This window comes from Tachypleus tridentatus, chromosome 1, assembly GCF_004210375.1.
Source record: "Tachypleus tridentatus isolate NWPU-2018 chromosome 1, ASM421037v1, whole genome shotgun sequence".
In the NCBI taxonomy this organism is placed as follows: Eukaryota; Metazoa; Arthropoda; class Merostomata; order Xiphosura; family Limulidae; genus Tachypleus; species Tachypleus tridentatus.
The window spans coordinates 128832222-128852378 of record NC_134825.1 but is presented as its reverse complement, the minus strand read 5'-3'; the positions used below and the strand labels follow the sequence as shown (position 1 = coordinate 128852378).

The 20157-nt window shown below is 31.9% G+C and overlaps 1 protein-coding gene across 1 annotated transcript in view; it reads left to right on the top strand.

The window, feature by feature from the left end:
• LOC143223402 (uncharacterized) overlaps nucleotides 1–19130 on the top strand; it is a 48364-nt gene extending 29234 nt beyond the window's left edge. Inside the window, exons 2-7 of the mRNA XM_076451349.1 lie at nucleotides 502–629; nucleotides 1484–1698; nucleotides 4051–4239; nucleotides 6992–7135; nucleotides 11564–11657; nucleotides 13397–19130. Of these exons, the coding sequence (XP_076307464.1) occupies nucleotides 502–629; nucleotides 1484–1698; nucleotides 4051–4239; nucleotides 6992–7135; nucleotides 11564–11657; nucleotides 13397–17334 (4708 nt within the window). The 3' untranslated portion in view covers nucleotides 17335–19130. The remainder of the gene's footprint in view (nucleotides 1–501; nucleotides 630–1483; nucleotides 1699–4050; nucleotides 4240–6991; nucleotides 7136–11563; nucleotides 11658–13396) is intronic.
• The last annotated feature ends 1027 nt before the right edge of the window (nucleotides 19131–20157 follow it).

Below are 20157 nucleotides of genomic sequence, written 5' to 3'. Positions count from 1 at the left end.
TTAAAGACAGCTTTCATATTTGAATTTGGTGGATTGTTATACATTTTTGTAGGAGTTTTTTATTCTGTGTAGGTGTTTGAGTTGAAATAAGTGTTGAGTAAGTTATAGGGCACAAGTCAAAGAATTTGCATTTTGATTTGTATATTTGGAAAAAATGAATCTGAATTAGAAGGTAGCCACAGTTCACTACTTATTTCAAAATCTACCCTTATGCAAAAATATTTTATTTGTATGTAGCATCTATTTCAGAAACTGGGGCATTTAAACAGTCTACAGTTATTACAAGACAAGGAATATTGTTTTTGTAAATTTATCAGGGAGAATAAATTTAGAATACTTAAATTTAAAGGGACATTGAAGTAACTTATTAAATTATTAATTCTACAGAAACAAATATCATGTGAGAGTTTGAAAAACACAGTACAAGAAGATAGATGCATGTGTTTCATAGTTTGTAGTGTATATAATCATTTAATAAAAATCACTTTTTGAACTGTGTAGAAAATGCCCCTACTCTTTAGCTGTTGTCTTGTCAAGAGCAGTGGCAGAAGAAGTAGGTCACGAAGCAAAACTTGGAAACATAGAGACAGATGAGCAGTGTACAGAATCAGTGGAACATAGCAATGAATGTAAGTAATCACAATTGAATCTACTTTAGACAGATTTACTAACTTGATGTTACATTACAGAAAAGTTATGCAACTTTATATAAGAAAACATGGTGGACTCAGCTTAAATCAGACGTGCTAAATTGGGAGTTAAGCTATGAAAAATTAATTTGATTATGAGAAAATGTAGTTTTTACAGTGTTTCAAGCTTGTGGCTTAAGTTAAGGAAATGAAGTAATTTATGTATATAAAATGATAAGACAATATAACCTGCTCATCTCTAAACCCAAATAATTAAATCAAAAGAAAAAAGGTATGGGTTCATAAAAATGAGTTAAAAATCTAAAATATTCGTTTATTCAAGCTAAATTAAGGATAAGTAAATTGACTGTTTTAAATTTTGTAACGAAAGCCATTGGTGCAAGGCAGAGAAAGGTATTGTGTGTTATTTTTTAAAATGATCCTTTACAGTTTAGAGCATTTTAAAAGGTCAGTATCAGTTACATAGATAAACATCAAATACTTGAGAATGGGGGTGGGGATGTTACTGTACAAGTTTTTAATTGTTTAATTATCTCGGTTAACCTGCACCTCTGGCTTTAAAGTTATCTTTTTATTGTTATCATCAAAACTGTGGCTACAACTACTGTTTAAGTTTAAATATCATCTGTTTTAGTTCCAACTTAAACATTTTAAATATATTAATCCATTTAAAGCTTTCAAAACTAAAATCCTAAATAAAGAAATGTATTGGTTTCTAGACATGCTTGAAAAAGAAAACCAGACACTACATCACTTTAAAGTGCCATATTTTTCTATTTGTCATTTTTATTGTTTCACCAGTTTTATTGAGATGTGTGTTTTTGTTTTTTAAGTAATTGATGCAATCCAGCTTCATTCACAAGTCATTAATTTTGTGCATGAGCTGGCCCAATACTGGAGGTATCAGTATCAAGAGATGGTTACCACTTGTGTTTGGCCACGTCCCCCAGTTCATGAGGTGTCTGTCTGTGCTATAAAAAACACTCGGAGAAAAATGGAAGACCGTCATGTAGTCTTGCATGATTTGAATGTAGCTTGTAATCTCCAGGTATGAAATTGTTTATGCTTTTTTTAAATATTGCAAGGTTTTTAGTTTTCTGCTCCGACTTTGTATGTAAGAATGGTAGATTGTGTATACTAGCTAGGATAAGTTTGCTAAATAGTTTGATTGATAAAACTCACTATGTCTTAGTCATTTTTTTCTGTTTGACTTCTGTTTTTCTTATATTCGAATTAAAAAAATGTATTTTATGTTCTTTCTGATTTCTCATGTCTATGCATGTATTACACAAATCATGAAGTGTAGGTGGATTTGTATGTCACTTGCACTGTAATTTTATTAATAATTTTTTTTATTTACAAAAATGTTTTCATTTTTATACCATTCTTTTGATATTATGAGTAAAACTAAAGTTGAAGGGGAGATGTCATCAGGTACATACTAATTTTGTCATTCCAGTAGATTAACATCACGTGATATAGACAGGAGGTCAAAGAAAACAACTGTCTGAACCTTTTTAATTTAAGTTTACTAATATTTTTGTTAAACAACTGGTATTGCATTTTGGATTTCATTTTTTCAGTATGCCTTAGATTGTGTAAATATCGATAAAAAGCTGAACACATTTATCAACCAATAATTTAACCATGAGAATCCATTAAACAAGAATAAGAAATATTTGTATTCAACTGAAACTTAACATGTTTGCTGTCTCTTAATAAATTAAGTATAAATGAAACTACACTTCCAAGAGCTGCCAAGGAGCAGTCACAGTGTTCCAAACTCATGTGCCATAAGAGAAATTTGACTTTGAAACATAATTGTCTGTGACTCACCAGTGAGGCACATGACAGCATATGTATTGAAAGTGTTTTTGAATATTTTACAACAGAAATTAATATTCACCTAAGCATGGTATCTATATAAATATAATAGTGAGTGTTATGTGGTTCATGTAACCACTTTGCAGGGTGTGGATGGATCTTCATCAAAATTGGTATGGAGGTTTGATGGGTTTGTGCAGGGGTACCTAAAAATTTTCAGTTTTGTATTTTTTTTACTACTACTTTGTCCCATGTAGATGTATCTTCACATCAAAGTGGATATGGAGATTTATTGATCCCATGGGGAGATAGATACACAATTTTAGTTTTGCAGTGTGCAGTTTTTATGGGCAATTTTTACCACTACCTCATTTCCTTTGGATTTTCAGTTTTGCTGTTTGTGTTTTTTATGGGCATTTTTGTGTTTTTACTATTTCTTTGCCCCATATTGATGGATCTCAACAAATTTTGGTAAGAAAGTAATGGATCCATGGGAGAGATACAAATTTGCATTTTCACAATTTGTGTTTTGCAGTTTCTATGGTCATTTTCACAGTTACATATAAAGGAAATAGTTTTTCAAGTTTTAAGATAACCTTTCATTAATCATGAATTTACCTAACTTTTGTTCAGAGGACTGGAACTCCAGCTAGTTTTAAATGAATACTAAGGTAATTCCCTAGCATATTCAATTGTAACATTGAGAGAACTGTCATGATTTGATGCATAATGGTTTTGATCTGGCACAAAATGTGGACTTCAACCAATCACTAGAGATATACAGTTTTACAAATTTAAAGACCAGCTTTCTGCTCATCATGTTATAAGTAGAGGATACTTGTTTATAATAGTTCAAAATGCAAAATTTTTATTTGATAATTAAGATTTGGAATACTAAATAATGATGCAGCATTATTTAGTCACTGATGTTACTTAAAAACTGAAATGTGTTACTGAAGAAGAATATAAACAAAATTAAAACATGCTCAGTTATTTTGAAACCATAAGTTGTGTGATATGTAGCTTTAGGAGTTGTAAACCACAAGTGTGTGTGATGTGTAGATTTAGGAGTTGTAAATATTATAGCTACCCTAAACTGTAGAATTAATAGTTGGAACTTGTACAGATTCCATTACCTTTTTAAACAGATATTTTGTTTAAGCTATTTTTGCTCCCAAATTCCTTGTGGATCAATTAATTTGTTAGTTACAGGATCCCAGAAGCACGTGAATCATAAAAAATAAAGAAAAAAAACACCTTCAATATTTTTAGATAGAAAATGAATGATTTCATTCAGTTTGGTAGGTATCTTCATTAAACTGAATGTTTTAATGGAAAGAAACTGATAAAATTACTCAGTATTATTCAGTATGTGCAACATACTGAATGCTGAGTAGTGAGAAGTGTAAAAACAAGCTGTTACTTTGAAGGTTAGTGAAGTAATATATTTTTGAGTAATAGAATATTACTTGTAGTAGATGCTTTTATGATTCTCACCTGGAGTTTGAAGATGTTACCATATGTTACAAATTTCTTAAGGGGAAAACTCTTTTTTTTTTTAAATTTCTTTGTACAGAATTTAACTCACCACAGCTATTATGCCATATTTGATGGTCATGCTGGAATGGAAGCTGCCAGCTATGCTGCTGCTCACCTTCATTGGAACATAGCTCAGCATCCTGCATTCTTGACTGATACACCAACTGCTGTAAAGGAGGCATTTAAGCTAACAGATGGACACCTTCTTAACAGATCATTCAGAGAGGTGAGGGTGCAATTCAACAAATGTCAGTATGGATCACACATGGAACTTTGGATAATGTCCTCATCTTGATTGTGTGATGATGAGGTCTACAGATCATTGTTAATCATGCTTTAAAGATATGTTTTTGGTTCTAAGCTACCTAAATAAAGTTGGATAATTTTCTTTTATGTAACAGCTTGGTTAATTGAATTTCTTAATCTTGGTATTGAAGAAGCTTCTGTGTAACAGGCTTAAGTTAATAGCTACAGGTCTAGACCTTTATGGCATGTACAGTTTTTTTGATGACATATTACCTTATAATTGTGATGTTTTTCAAGAAAGAAAATGATATACACTAAAATAAATTGTTCAAAGAGTGACATTTGCATATTTTCATTAAGTAAATCAGTAACTCTTTTATATTTTATTTGAATTTTTGTCACATTAGTGTATGTAAACGAAGTATTTTTCTCTTACTTTACTACACAAAGCTTCTTATTTTATAGGTGACTTAGAAGTAAAAGTGGAGAACATTTTATCAGTATCATAATTAGAATCTTTCTAATTACTGTCACTTTTACTTTTTGTTTTTCTGTTAAGAATATCAAGATGTTAAATTAAACTGTAAAATTTGTCATTAATTTGTGTAACTTTCACAAGTAAACTTTATTTATAACTTGAAATATTGTTTACTTAATTATAGAGTGACAGATAGTTAATCTGTGGCACTACTCAAAACAGCAACTTTATAAACTATGCTGATAACTTATTACAAGTATGCTTATTAAAAAAGAGACTGAGAGAAATATTTTGTAATGAAATATTTTGTTATTCCAGAGTTTTAGTTTATGTCTTTTTTGAGGAAGTTAACAAATGGTGAAGGATTGAGATACTAAAGTCTCAACTGGAAAAGGTTGCCTTTCCCTTTCTTCTTCTCCTTTTTTAAACAGCCTATACTTTTTTTTAATGCTGAAAAAAAGCTCTTAAACTGAGTGAAAGTAGGTTTATAAATTTTCAATAACTGATGTGTTTTATGTTTCTACATATGCAAAGAAAATGCATGTGAAGTCTTGCAATACCATTTTAGGTCTGACTATAAGAACTTTTAGTGTTACTATCCCAATGTTTTCTTTTAAGTTTGTACTGAAATCATGTGAATATTCACCTGATATAAATTAAAATAGAGTGGATAATTAACTAAAATTAGTGCAATTTAAATAAATTACAGATATGTTTGACAAATAAACTTTTGTTAAACAGTTTATTTTGAAAAATATAACACAACTTCAAATTTTGAACAACTTATGTCATCCTAAATAAAATTTGAGTATTTTCAGCATGTGTTCTAAAGAGTTAAGGATACTGATTTAATCACTGTTTTTAATTCTCTATGTTTTTCTTGACTTTTGCATTACTTGCATGGTATAATGTTTTCATCTGGCAAAAAAGTTAATACTGTTATTAATTTACACTGGTTATGACGTATAAAGCATTTGTTGTGGTTTTCATGCCTTTTGCTTGAATTTTCCTTACTTTAACATTTTCTTGTAGGCATTATGTGTCAGATCAGTTTGAACAAAATGTTATTTGTGATGATGAGAACCCACTTGAAGTAAAAATGTTTTCTCAAAATGACTGGTATGGGTATTAAAACTTTTAATTAAATAAAGTACAGAACAACATTTTGACATTCTTAGGTCATCTTCAGGTTAACAAAGAGTTTGCAACTGGCTGTTGCCTGGCACATTTCTTAGGAATGAGAGAGTAGGGGAATTGTAGGGCATTGTAGTTAGATGTTAGGTTATTAACTAGTATAATGTAGGTGAGTTCAGGCATAATAGAGTTTAAACAGATGACACAGTACACAAAGAAACACCTTGGACTTACACTTCTTGTATAATCACCATGGTGAAGTAATTCGTGATGACAAGAACCCACTTGAAGTAAGAATGTATTCTCAAGATGGCTTATATGGGTATTAGAACTTTACTTAAATAAAGTACAGAACAAGATTCTATAACCCATGTTATTTGTTCAGACACACAGTCATGTAGATGTAACTTTAATAAAACTGCACATAAAGTAAACTTTAAAGTAATGGTATTTATAATAATGTATAGAGTATTAAACAGTTATGAGCATTCAGTGTATGACACAGTTTTATGAGTTGAAGCAAGGAACCTCGCAACAACAACAAAGAATAAAAAGTAGCTTACAGGTGTTTATAGCTATCTATGTAACAAACCAAAACTAAATTATTGGAAAGTAAAGTAAATGTAAAGTTGCATTGAAGGCAAGCTTAGCTGAATGTGCAGAAACATTTGAATGTATGTTTACAAAGTGATAAGTATGTGGTTTAGAATCTATCACACATGCATTATTTTAGACCTAAATAAGTTGAGTGAGCCCATAAAAATTGTATTTAGTAAAAATTTTACTCTTTTTTAGGAAATTACACATGGGTTAAGTATTGTTATGAAATACTTTGCAAACAAGTAAAAAAAACAAAAGTTGAAATCAAAGCCAGTCATCACAACAACACAGTGCCATCCTATACCATAGTTGAACTAGATAAGGTGATTTTGAATGGAAGAGTCAACATGCAATTTGGTCTGTTTCGACAAAAGCCTTTCTGACAGCATGAGTTTTGTAGGATTTGTTCAAGAAATTTGCAATAAAAGTTACAGACAAATAAATGCAAGGGTATTATATATGTATATTAACAAAAACATTTTGGCAATGTCCAAAATGCATATTTTTGTTATCTGGATAGGGTATAAAGAGTGGGTGTACAGCAGTTTGTTGCCTTATACGAGAAGACACACTCTACCTTACATGGCTTGGAGATTCTCAAGCTGTTGTTGTTCGTGATGGAGTACCTGTGGGTGTGATGTCTCCACACAAGCCAGATCGAGAGGTGAGGATATATTTTGTGATTTGACATTGCTCCTGAATATAACAGTAACCCAATATTATTAGGATAATAAATCTTGAATGTAAATGTTAGAAGGTAATGTTGCATTGAAAGTTGAATACAATGCATGTTTTTTCTTTAAATTGTATGTCTTGTTTAATTATTTTTATATTGTTTGTTTTTCAAAATTAAGACTTAAATTTTTGTATTCTAATGTTTGAATTTTCAATTATTTAATTAGTTTCTTTTCTATGATTTTGGTCAAAGATTATTGATACCACACTTTTAGTATAAAGACAGTTGCCTGCCATTTTTGATTTTTGACACTTAAAAAAATTCCTTATATAACATATCTTCAGTTTATTAGTCCATAAGAGAGTAAAGTTTTGTTCAAAACTATATTAATTTGATTGATTTCTTGTAATTACTGGATTCATGACCTGTGAGTGTAACAACATATACAGCAAGTAAAACACTTTGTACCAAAATAGGTAATGTTTGTTTGAAAATAAAACTTTGTTAACTATTAAATAATCCCTAAATACACAACTTGCAAAATTTCAGTTTTATGCCTAACTTGATATTACTCATCCAGCTTGGCATGAAAGATTGTAAACAGAAAGTATACCACTGTCGATTTTTTACTGAAATGTAGTGTTTGAGAGTATGTTTTAATTTGATTTAGTAATTCAGTTTCCAGATGAGGGTTTGACTAAGAAACAGAACTTATTGATTGTTCAGAGTGGTTCACTATACTATTGCTTGGCCCATAAGAGTTATGATATACTTTTGTAGATATATATTTGGAAAATGTCATGATGTGAATTGCTATCTATGTTCTGCTTCTTTTACAGATGGGTGCTGTAATAATCTTGTGATTCATCCCTGTAAAGGGTTGTCCTAAGGTACCACAATGTGGTTCACCCTTTTTGCAGATTGATTCATTAGAAGTTTGGTTATGATTTATCTTTGTAGAGATGTGTTTTGAAGGTGTCATAATGTGACACAATAAATCTTGTACAGATATATTGACATTAACTCTTTGCATACAGGTGTATTCCCTTTTGCTTGTGTTGGGATTTTTGTAAAGTGCTACATTCAGAATTTAATTAAACTGCTTTACTATCAATGTACGTGAATAAAAAAAATAGATGGCATAGAAATGTAGTTTACAACTCGTGTTTTTATTTTATATTAAGTTTTAACTTTATAATTAAAATGAAAAGATTTAAAGGTTCTCATTCTTCATATTTCTATCACATTTAGTTTCACCAATCATGAGTCTGATTCACAGATTCTGTTTTACTTTAATGACTAGTTCACATTTAATATAATTAAATAATTAAAGGATTAGTGTGTGCATGTTTGGGAAACTTTTTAAACTTCATTTAACCATGTAAAAATGAGACCAGGAGTAGGGTAGTACAGGCAATGTCATCATTTGTGTTATAACGTAGAAAAGGTATTTGAGGAGTGGTCTGACACCTCTTGGATTCCAATTACAGAGAGCAGTGTTTGTGTTAAAAGTTTTGAGAGTGAATTTCTTCACGTAGTTATAGACACAAAATACCATTATTGGGAGTAATATCACTTTAAAATGTTCCCCTGATGACCAGCTTTTGAAAGCATTGCTAGTTGCAGTGTTCCTTACTAAGTAAGTTGAATGGTTTGCCATTTTTTATTAGACAATTCAATTCAAAATATCTTTTGTACTAGAGGTGTTTTTTATGTCTCTTGTGTTGTGGAACAAGTTTAACCTTACAGTTATTGAGACAATCTACATGACCATCATATTAATTCAGAACTCTACATATCTAACCTCATATGTGAATTGTCTGAGCTGGCCACTTAACTATTATAATTATTTTAAATACATGACACTGCATTTGCACACAAACCATTTTTTGGTCATGATACTTTGTATTTGAATGCACAAAGTTTATAAAACATAAAGCACAAATTTTCCTCTAGTATATCTTTACTTAGATATATTCATATAATTTTTTCAAATGATTATGTCGTTGTTTTTAAGTCAAAGATACACTGTCTTACTTAGATTACATACACTGTGTGTCAAGCCTATTTAAAAGGTACTTGAACGAGTTAGTACCAGCTCAGAGGTTCTTTGCTTTGAACTTGCCTGTTTCATATAATCAATGGTGTATGACTTTGGTACAAAATGAAAGTCTCGTACTGCACTGTATTTGCTCTGATACTTATCTTGGGTAGATATACATTAATCTTGCTTTTGTCAAAAACTGTGCAAATGTGTGCATTACTATTTTTTCTGTCTCTCATGGATGTAAATTACTTGTAGCTGTGTATTATTCACATTTCTGCCTTTATTCTTTGTGGATGTACATTATTCTTGCTTTTTCATTTGTCCTGTGTGGACATGCATTATGTTGCAGTTTTACACTGAAAAAGAAGCTGACCAATTAGGTAAAATATAGAAACACTAAGTAAAGATTTGTTTTGTTTATTCCCTTTTATTATTTGTTTCCCTTTGCTGTGTGCGTTTAAAACATTATTCTGTGCAACTACAGAATCACCGTCTTACAGGCACTTTAACTGTACCTGAATATTATACAGGTATATACTATAAAATTGTTACAATTTAAAACTGCAAGTAATTTCTCCTAGACTGAAACTGTACTCTCCTATCTAGCAGGAACAATGAAGGAATTCAGGTTCTGACAGATTCCTGTTTCAGATAATTTACTTTATATGACATTTATTGTTTGTTTTCACACATTAAATTTCTCATTTAAGGCTAAAGTAATTCTCTGTAATTAGATGTGAGACTCATTTCGATGAGTAAATACAATCTTTGCGAATAGAAAATACTAAAACATTTTATTGAATTTAGTAAGTATAATAATATTCCTGTATTAAAGATTATAGAATATTATGAATATGAACTATTCTTGTCAGTTTATTTCAGTTAAATATTTCTAGTACTATTTCTGGCACCCCTCAGGCCAGAAAAGTTTAATTTTTTCCATTAAATGCAAGAATAAAAAAAACAACCGAGTTCAAATTTCACAAATTTGAAATGTATAAAAAAAAAGAACAATAAAACTTGTTTTCTATATTTGTAGTTTTAATAAAATTTTCTTGAAAGGAAACCACTTTTTTAAATGAACAGCATATTTTTTGCAAGTTTATTGCTTTTTTGTCACACTTTTATTATTATTGATGTGAAACTAAAAGATTAAATAAATTTTATGAAATTATTTTTAATGTAAATTTATTCAGTAGTAGTAGTAGAGAGGTCTAATTGCACTTTATTTCAACTAGTTGTGTATGTTAATGCATGTGTTGCCACAGGCACAAGCTGTGGAACCTTTCATCAATACTGGCCCAGCTGGTTAGGGAGTTTGACTTGTAATCTGAGGGTCTAGGGTTCAAATCCCTGTCACACTAAACATACTCACCCTTTCAGCCATGGTGGCATTATATGTAATGGTCCATGCCACTGTTAATTGGTAAAAGAGTAGCTCAAGAGTTGGTAGTGGGTGGTGATGACTAGTTGCCTTCCCTCCAGTCTTTGGCTGCTAAATTATGGATGGCTAGCACACATAGCTTTTGTCTAGCCTTGCTCAAAATTCAAACAAATAAACAAACTTTCAACAGTACAGCACTACCATGTGTGACTGGGGGAATATATGAAGTCTTTAGAAAGAAAAATAATCATACAGAAAAATTCTTAAAGTACATAAAACCAGTTCATAAAAGGGAGCTTTCAGTGATCTCCATGGTAGTATAAATACCCTTCAAGTAGGATAATTAGTACATCAAGATTTTCTGAACCAATACATTTAAACAACTTAAAGTAGAGTTGTCATATGGTGAGTAATGGTGATGGTTATTGAAGAGAACCTTTTGAGCTACAAAGCAATTATGATTATTGTGGACTTGTATATTTAACAAGTTAATAAATAAGAATGTGAAATTGATAAAGGTTCACAACACCAAAAATTTCATAAGCTTCTAACCATATTTTTGCAATAGTTATTTTCTTAAGAAAGATAACCAAAAATGCTAGAATCACAGGGGTGCTATTTGACCATTTACCTCCAGTTCTCTGATGCAATTCCAACGGACTTTTGTGTTTATGGTATATTTGAATATGGTCTTGGTAACCAGTATCCACACACAGTGTAGAATTTGAAAACTTTGCCAATATATATGGTTTTGCAGAAATTCATTGCATTTTAAGTCTCAATGTTGTGAAATTGTGTGTAATCATGTTCAGACTGAGAATAGTTAACAGTGTAGGAGGCAGTTGGTTGGACATTCTTATAAAGTATCATTATTAAAGCATTTAAGCTGGTGTAAGAAATTTTAAAGAGTGTTGCATTGAAAGGCTTTTCAAAAAAGATAAATAAAAAAAGAAAAACTTGTGATAAATATTTTTGTTTTTTTCAGGATGAAAGACTTAGGATAGAGAAAGAGGGTGGATGTGTCCTCTTTATTGGTACATGGAGAGTAAATGGAACATTGGCTGTGTCCAGGGCTTTAGGTATTATATTTTTACTCTCAAGCATGGTTAGTAACACAAACAAGGAAATTTGCTGATGAAAAATACACATTTCTTTTGACAATAGATAGATTTGTAACTTTTGTTTTCCCTTGACATTTATGTTTTGAAGTTTATTATTATATTATCTGGTATCTGGCAAGGTTTACACAACTTGGATAATCTGAATATTGACACTCATATGTGTAAAGGCAAAAGTTTGTAAAATGTTTCAAGTTTTTTGCCAAAAGAATAAATGTTTCTGATAGGATTTACTATTTATTGGGTGTTGTTTGCCTTTAAGGAAAATAATTTATGCTGTAAAAATTCTTGTTAAACTTTTATACATGACCATATTTAGTTTTCCATGGGAAATTATTATTTTTAATTTTTGCTAAATTATTATTTTTTATTTTAATTATAATGAAATGCTGGTTTGTGTAATGTTGATTAAATATCTTAACTCTTAGGTTAAGCCATATTAGTTGCTTTTCTATTGAAAAAATCTATTTGGTGATTAGCAGTTAGGAGAATGTATTTGATACCAATAAGTTGTGTAACAATAGTTTAGTAAAAGCCATGAGTTTAGACATTTTCATCCAAGATTAGTCATATTTGATTACCACTGTTTTATTCTATTATTAGAACATAATACTATTAGCAAGTCAATCGAAATTACCATTGTTATTACCAGAAACGTATAATATCAATAAGTTATTAAAAGTTTTGTTATTATGGTTTCGTTTATTTATTGTTTAGCTCAAAATGTTGTAATTGTAAGTAAAAAGTCTGAAGAAGAAAGAAATGTTGGATAAAGCACATAGTTCAAGCAGATAACTATGGATTGATGATTGAAGTAAAATCATTGTTTTGAGCATTTATTTAGTGCTGATACAGGTAAAAGTATTTTTAGGTAAAAAATAAACTAAAAAGTGAGAAGTCAATATCTGTAAATTTGTTTTTGTCCTTAATTTCTTTGACACATTTACTGTGGTTTTATAGTTATGAACCCCTTTCTTCTGGTTTATTTCTTACATACAGTGAGGGGGCACAGAAGTATATCTGCAGACTTGCAACACTAGAAACTGGGTTTTGATACTTGTGGTGGGCACATTCTTTATGCTTAACTTCAAACAAACAAATGCTTAGTGTCTTCCCAGTCTGCAGGATGTTTATAGCAAGTGAACAGTTTTATAAAGCTGTTTACTTCTCATCCTTTCAAAAAAAATTATGTAGTAATTTGCCCCCCCCCTCTATCAAACACCTCTGTACAAATAATGACTAATCTGATTTTTTTTTCCACTGTAGCAACATGACTCAAATTTAATAGTAGTTTATTAGTTGTAGTGGTACCTTAAGTGGTTTTTGTTCTATTCAGGCCTATCACATTATTGGTGTTGAGACTAAACAGTCTGTTTTTGTAAATAATGCAAAACTTTAAAATCCTTTTGAAGCTTGTCAAGATGTGTGAATTTTATTCATGAGGATTATTATGTATTTTATTTCAGAGCATACAACCATTAAACTAGCTGGTAAACAGAATAGTAATAAACTTGTTATGGCAACTTTTGTTATGTATGTATAAAACTGAAAAGGTTTTTTCTTTAAGTTAGAAAAGGAAAATGAGCAAATCTTAATTATGTTGTTACACCATCTGTTTAACTTACTAGTACTTTTTATTATTACTTACATTTTCATAGGAATTGCATAAAACTCTCATTGAAAGGTTGTTCTTTCTGTAGGTGATCCAGAACATAAGCCTTATGTCAGTTGTGAACCTGATGTCATTACAATTAACTTGGATGGCACAGAAGACTTTGTGGTCCTCGGTTGTGATGGATTGTGGGATCGAATGACTCCTTCAGATATAATTACATCTATCTACTGCTATGTTAAAGAAAGCCCTAATAATGTAGAAAATCTATCTTCACACTTAGTATACCAAGCTAAAGACAAAGGTTCCAGTGACAACATTACTGCAATTGTGGTATTTCTCACAGACCCAAAAAATCTAGTTAACAGGCCTATACCTGCTCCTGTGATGTTCCCACAGCTGCAAGGAGAGTTGGGAACCTTTAATGGCACACCTATTTCAGATGATGCTCCAGTGTCAAGTCATGACCCACAGTTGTTTCAGAACAATAGCAAGTGTCAATCACAATATAATCAGTGGAATCTAAAATCTTTTACTGATTCTGATTGTGAAAGACAGCAATCAGAGTTATCTCTGAGCAACCAAGCTGGTGCTAACGGTCCCGAGGAAATGTCTCAACCCATCACCATGGGTGTTATGCCTGAGAGAACAGAGCTTAGTGAATTACCTACTCCACCCATTGATGAGATAATGAAATTGGGGGAGTTTGAACCATGTTTGGAAAATTCTATAAATAAGGTGGCTCAAGATGAAGGTATTTCTCCAGTGAGTCTTGAGAACGAAGGGCTAGGACAGCAGCAGTTAGCTAACTATCATGAAAGATTTGTTGCTTCTGTATCAACAAATCACACAGAAGTCCAAAAAGTAGCAAGTAAGATAGTACAATCAGCCATTGAATCAGCTGTCACTGTTGTTAAATGCAAAGAGGAGCAGTTGAACTCACAAGATCTTGAAGAAGGTAAAACTGGGCAGAATACTTCATTTCAAAACATCTTCATTAGTGCTGAAGAATCATCAATGTACCAATCTGAACATGAGCAGCAGCCAGTAGAAACTGAAAATCAAAATAAGCCTAGCATTGCAGTTGATTTAGAACAGAAGCCATCAACAACTCCAGAAAAGAACCTAGAAAAACTAGTACCTGTTTCTAATCAAGAAGAACAAACAATTGCTTCAGAACTTTCATTAGAATCTATACAACCTATGTCAACTCTACTATTTGATCCTGAACAGCCTTTACACACTCCACAGGAGAAAGACAAAACAACACAACCATTGCTTACCCCACAACCTGAAACTAGACAACCAATACTTATTCCAGAGGATGTAGAAATGGAACACATGCTTATCCCAAAACCTGAAACTGAACAATCTTTACCCACTTCACAGGATGTTGAAACACAACTATTACTTGCTTCTCAAGATGTATCAACACAACCAGTACCAATATCACAACTTAAAATTGAACAGTCTTTACTCACTCCACAGGATATATCAACACAACCAGTACCTACTACACAACTTGAAACTAAACAACCTATACTCATTCCTCAAGATGTGTGTGCACAACTTGAAACTGGACAACCTATACTCACTCCTCAAGATGTATATGCACAACTTGAAACTGAACAACCTATACTCACTCCTCAAGATGTATGTGCACAACTTGAAACTGGACAACCTTTACTCACTCCTCAAGATGTGTCTGCACAACTTGGAACTGGACAAACTTTACTCACTTCTCAAGATGTGTCTGCACAACAAATACTTAATGAACAACCTTTACTCACTCCTCAAGATGTATCAACACAACAAGTAGCTACTGTACAACTTGAAACTGAACAAATAATGCCCTCTTCACAAGGTGTATCAACACAACCTGAAACAGAACAGCCAATACTCACTCCACAGGATGTATCAATTCAACTATTACCCATACTACAACCTGAGAAAGAGACAATACAACCGATACTTGTTCCTGAGAAGGAACCAACACAACCAGTACCTGTTTCACAATTTGAAATAGAGTTGCCAACAGTTACTTCACAGGAAAACCCAGCACAGTTATTAACTTCCCCAGAATTTGAAACTGAATATTCATTACATGGAATAGATGAACATATATTTCATTCAAAGGTAGAACCACATCAATTATTACCAATACATACTGAAACAGCCTATGTTTCAATCAGTTCTGAAGCTGAGCATTTAAAGCCACAAGACACACTAACTATATCTTGTAAAGGACCCACTCCTTTAACAGTTTTTAGCGATAACCAAGTTTGCCCTATTCAAACAGAACCTCAAGTCATAATCACAAAGGAAAAAATTGAGAAAACTTCACATGAACTTGTTGACATTAAGAGAGAAGACATGCCAGCAGTGAAACATAGTGTAATGTCTGACCCTGAAGAACGTCAGAATGTTCTGGCTGCTGAAGCACTGGATGGCTCTTGCCATATAGGTTTTATAGAGGAATCTTCTTCATTGCTTGTGACTAAAGAAGCAGATGAAGTAACAGAATTACCTGAAGAAGTTCTAACAGATAAAACAGAAGTTAAGTTCAGAGTCATTCCAGATGCTTTGTCAGAAACTAAAGGGCTCTTTGAGGATGTTGACTCTGAAAAAGATGGAGGATGCAAGTATGTTACAAGTAAAAAGAAGGTGGAGCAAGTTCCATCATCTAAAACTGAAAATGTACAAAAGGCTGCTCTATCTAAGTCTCTTACTTCATCAAAGACCACAAACAAGTCTGGGATAAAAGCTAACAAATTATCCCAAGAAATCAAGGCTAAACCCAAACAGCCTTTTTCTGAACCAAAATCAGAGAAAATAAATATCAAACAAGATCGAGGAAAAGCAATAATAAAAACAAGTACTACTTTAAGACAATCACCATCTAAAGAAAGTAAGACTAGGCAAGAAACCAATATTACTTCTAGACTAACTCGTACTCCAGTTCTGAAGAAACCAGCAGTAACTGGTACAGTTACTCCTGCACCTTCTTCCATGAAGTCTGTTCCATTTACTCCCTCTTCTAGACTTGTTTCAAAACCAGTCAGTAGTGGAAGTACTATACAAAGACAGCAGTTGGTCAAACCAAAATCTAAACCAATACCACAAAAATGCAGTGATTCATCAACAGTTATTTCTTCTTTCAACAAAATACCAATAGGACTTTCTGGTACATCAAAAACAGTGGGCCAGAAATCATTAACTCCTCATACAGCTCAGAGTAAGTCTGAAGCAGTAACCAAAAAACCTCCTGTGACCACATCTAGCACACTCAGAAACTCAGCATCTCTTCCAAAGCAAGCAGCTCAATCTGTCATAAAGCCATCTTCAAAAACCCAACTAACTTCTGGAAAATCTAGCACTTCAGTGTCTCAATCAAGAGCCACTCCAAGACTACCTAGCTCCACAACAAAAAAAACTGAAGTTGTTAAGAACACATCAGTGACTCGTACAATCACAACACAACAGGCAGTTGTGGAAGATAAAAAAACTAGGCCAGCATCAGCTACTCCTCGGTGTGCATCTGGTGCAAATAAGCAGAGCAAAGAATCAATGAACAAAGAGATTTTCACAGATGGTCCTAAGAAACACCAGTCTTCAACAGCTAATAAGGAGGAAATGCCCCAAATTACTTCTAGTTCAACAACTGCCAAGAGGGTTACTGTGTCTCGGTCCTCTGTATCTTGTGTACCTATGAAACCCAGTCCTCAGAGTAAAATTTCAAAGAAAAAGAGTAGCATTAAGATTGATTCTGTAACAAGGAAGACATCCAAAGAAGGAAAGCTGCCAAAAGAAAATATTGAATTAATGGAGAAAAATCAGCTAGATATGTTGCCTTCTTCCATTCAAGAAAAAGGTTCTCTTGAGGAACATACTAAAGAGGTTTCTTTGGAGAAGGTTGAGATTATAGCCTGTCCTCAGTTAAGTGAGGAAGATTCTTTTGCATTGGCTAAGGAAAGCATAAGTATGCATGAAAATTTAGCTGCAGAATGTAAAGAAGAAAGTACATAAATGTGAACTTTCTCTCTTGTCTTTCTCCAAGGAACTTTATGCAAATGGTCTGCTTTGCTAATAACAGGAACTTTCCTGACCCTTGCATTGTATGCTACCTATGTAGTTAAGAAGCTATAACCTGACAATGGATTTCTGAGCCAGAGGAGGGTTGTCCATGACATATATCAAAGTAACTGACAGTGAGGAAAGAGAAGGGTTGCGAATGTGAAAACATTTAAGCTTTTAAGTAGTAGCATCTGAAAACCTTAGAATATTACCCAAGCAATTTAATAACATATAGCACAGTTGGTGCTTTTATTCAAGAATAATATGTGGCTTGTTATCTGATTTTCTTTTTCACTTGCATTATGTTAGCCAAAATGTACTTATTTACCAGACTGAATAAGATACAGTTTAAACTTCAAATGAAAGCAGTGTCACCTTATTGATGCTCCCTGCCCTCTGAATAACTGTATATTGATTTAAAAATGATGCATGAAGCTTATGTACATGTTTTTTAAAGTATCACATTTCCTTTACTTTATTTCTAACACTAGTACTAAATCGTACATTTTTACCTGGAATTAAAGAAAAAATATTGAACACAAAAGCTGAACAATTGATGAAAATAAATGTTCGAACATATAAACCTGTTTTTTAACAAAAACACTGCTATTTAAAAGAAAACTCATTAGCTATTAACAAAAAATGCATACCTGTACATATAGTTAGTACTGCTGGAATTTTCCAAAAATACTTTGGTTCAACGTTTTCACTTTAAATCTTTTTTTTTTTATATACATATTGAGTAAGAACAAACTGCCTTAGAACTGACAAAATATACAACTTTACATAAATGAGCTTGAACCTAACAAGCATAACAGAATCATATGAACATTTTTATTTGATCATAGTGGAGACAAATCCCATTGTGTATTGTACTTGTCTAAAGATAGTGTTTTACTGATTTAAATAAACTATTTTGATATCCGTCCCAACTAAATGCAGATAAATGTAACAAATGTAGTGGATTTAAGCACACACATATAGGTATAATTAGAATCACTGAAACTTGCAAGAAATATTTTAGCTCAAAATGTTCTCCTAAGGCTCTTTTAATTAAGAAAAAAACTGCCTTTGAGATAAGAAAAAGATGAGTTTGCAATGAGCTTGCAGAAGACCAAACTTGTGAATAGAAAACGTTTTGTGGTTTATTTTATTACAAACAATTGCATGTTTTTTCAAATTGGTGTGTGTGATAAATGTGCAGCTATAAAATCAATTTTACTTTAAAAACTGTTTAAGTGTCCTTATTTGGAATGTTATTTTCATAGTTTTATCTGTCAGTTGTTTTTACTTTTAAGATAAATTACTGACATTTTATACCTTAAAAAAGTTTTATAATTTAAGAGTGCAATTTCATTGTGACATACCCACAAGGATATTTTAGTAGCATATAACTGTAGTGTTTCAAGATAATGCTGTATTTCTAAAGAATTGTACTGTTTTTGTTTTTTTAACAACCCAGGCTAAAAATGTTATTACTTTTTAACGTTGTGAGTGAATAAAAAGGTCGCATTTTATTAACAGAAGTACAAATTGTTTATTATCTATGCAAATAATAATTAGTTTAGTTTGTATAACAAACATTTAAGAGATATCTAGTAATATCCTGAACTAGCTTCTTGAAATTCACATCCTTGTCATTCAAAGTGATTATCTATTTCATTAAAAATTTCTGATGGTAACAACGAAGATACAGAATGCATGTAATACCAGTGCACTGTTTTCAATAAAGTTCCTGTTACAAGCTTTGTTTGACCCCCATCTATTTTATTTAAATGTGAAAATGTGGAAAATATATCAAATAGGCCACATGATAAAAACAGACAGCATATTTAGCTTCAGAAATGTAATGTTAATTAGTTATTTCTTTGGCAATCATACCTATTATTACAACAAATGGATAACCTTGAAGAAATTTCGTTCCATGAAATGTTTGTATAACTTTGAAATTGATGAGAATACTCGTATGTTAAAAATAGGTACTGATTTGAATATGCTAATTTTCTTTTATTTAATCACATTTTACTTTGAAGTGACACCAGCTATTTAAATATATTTTTGAGGCATATTAAAAGGCTATCACTTGTCCATTGTTTTTTAGAAATTGGAAAAATGCTAAAAATATTTTTTATAAACAAATATCTAGGAGTATGGGTGTACAAAATAGTAACATCTTTAAAAATATTAAATTATTGTTCCCAAAAGAATACTCCCACACCAAGACAGAAATTTGTGTGTATCTGAAATCCTGTGTTTTGTCAAATACATGGCTGGACAAAATCTTAAGGCCAATGAACATAAAGAAAAATTATGCATTTTGTATTGTTAGACTCGACCCCTTATTTGAGTAGAACTTTGAAAGATGACAATAAGAAAAGGGAAAAGAAAAATAAACTGTTTTAGCATTTAATAGGGAAAATGTGAATACTATGAAATTAGCCTAATTACTAGCTGGTCAAAAGTTTAAGACCATACTGAAACGAAGCGTTAATCACGTAACAAAATTTAGTCATTTGTGTTCAAGCATTAGCATTGCCAACATCTCCCACTGTCATTTTCTGTGTTACATTGGGCAGAAACATGGCAAAGGCTAAAAAAGTTGACAGTGTTTGAACGTGGTAGAATTGTCAAGCTGCAAAAGCAAGGTCTCTCTCAATGTGCCATCGCTGGTGAGATTGGGCGTAGTAAAACTGCTGTTGCAAATTTCTTAAAAGACCCTGAGGGATATGGAATGAGAATTTCAAGTGGGTGGTGGCCCAAGAAAATTTCACTGGC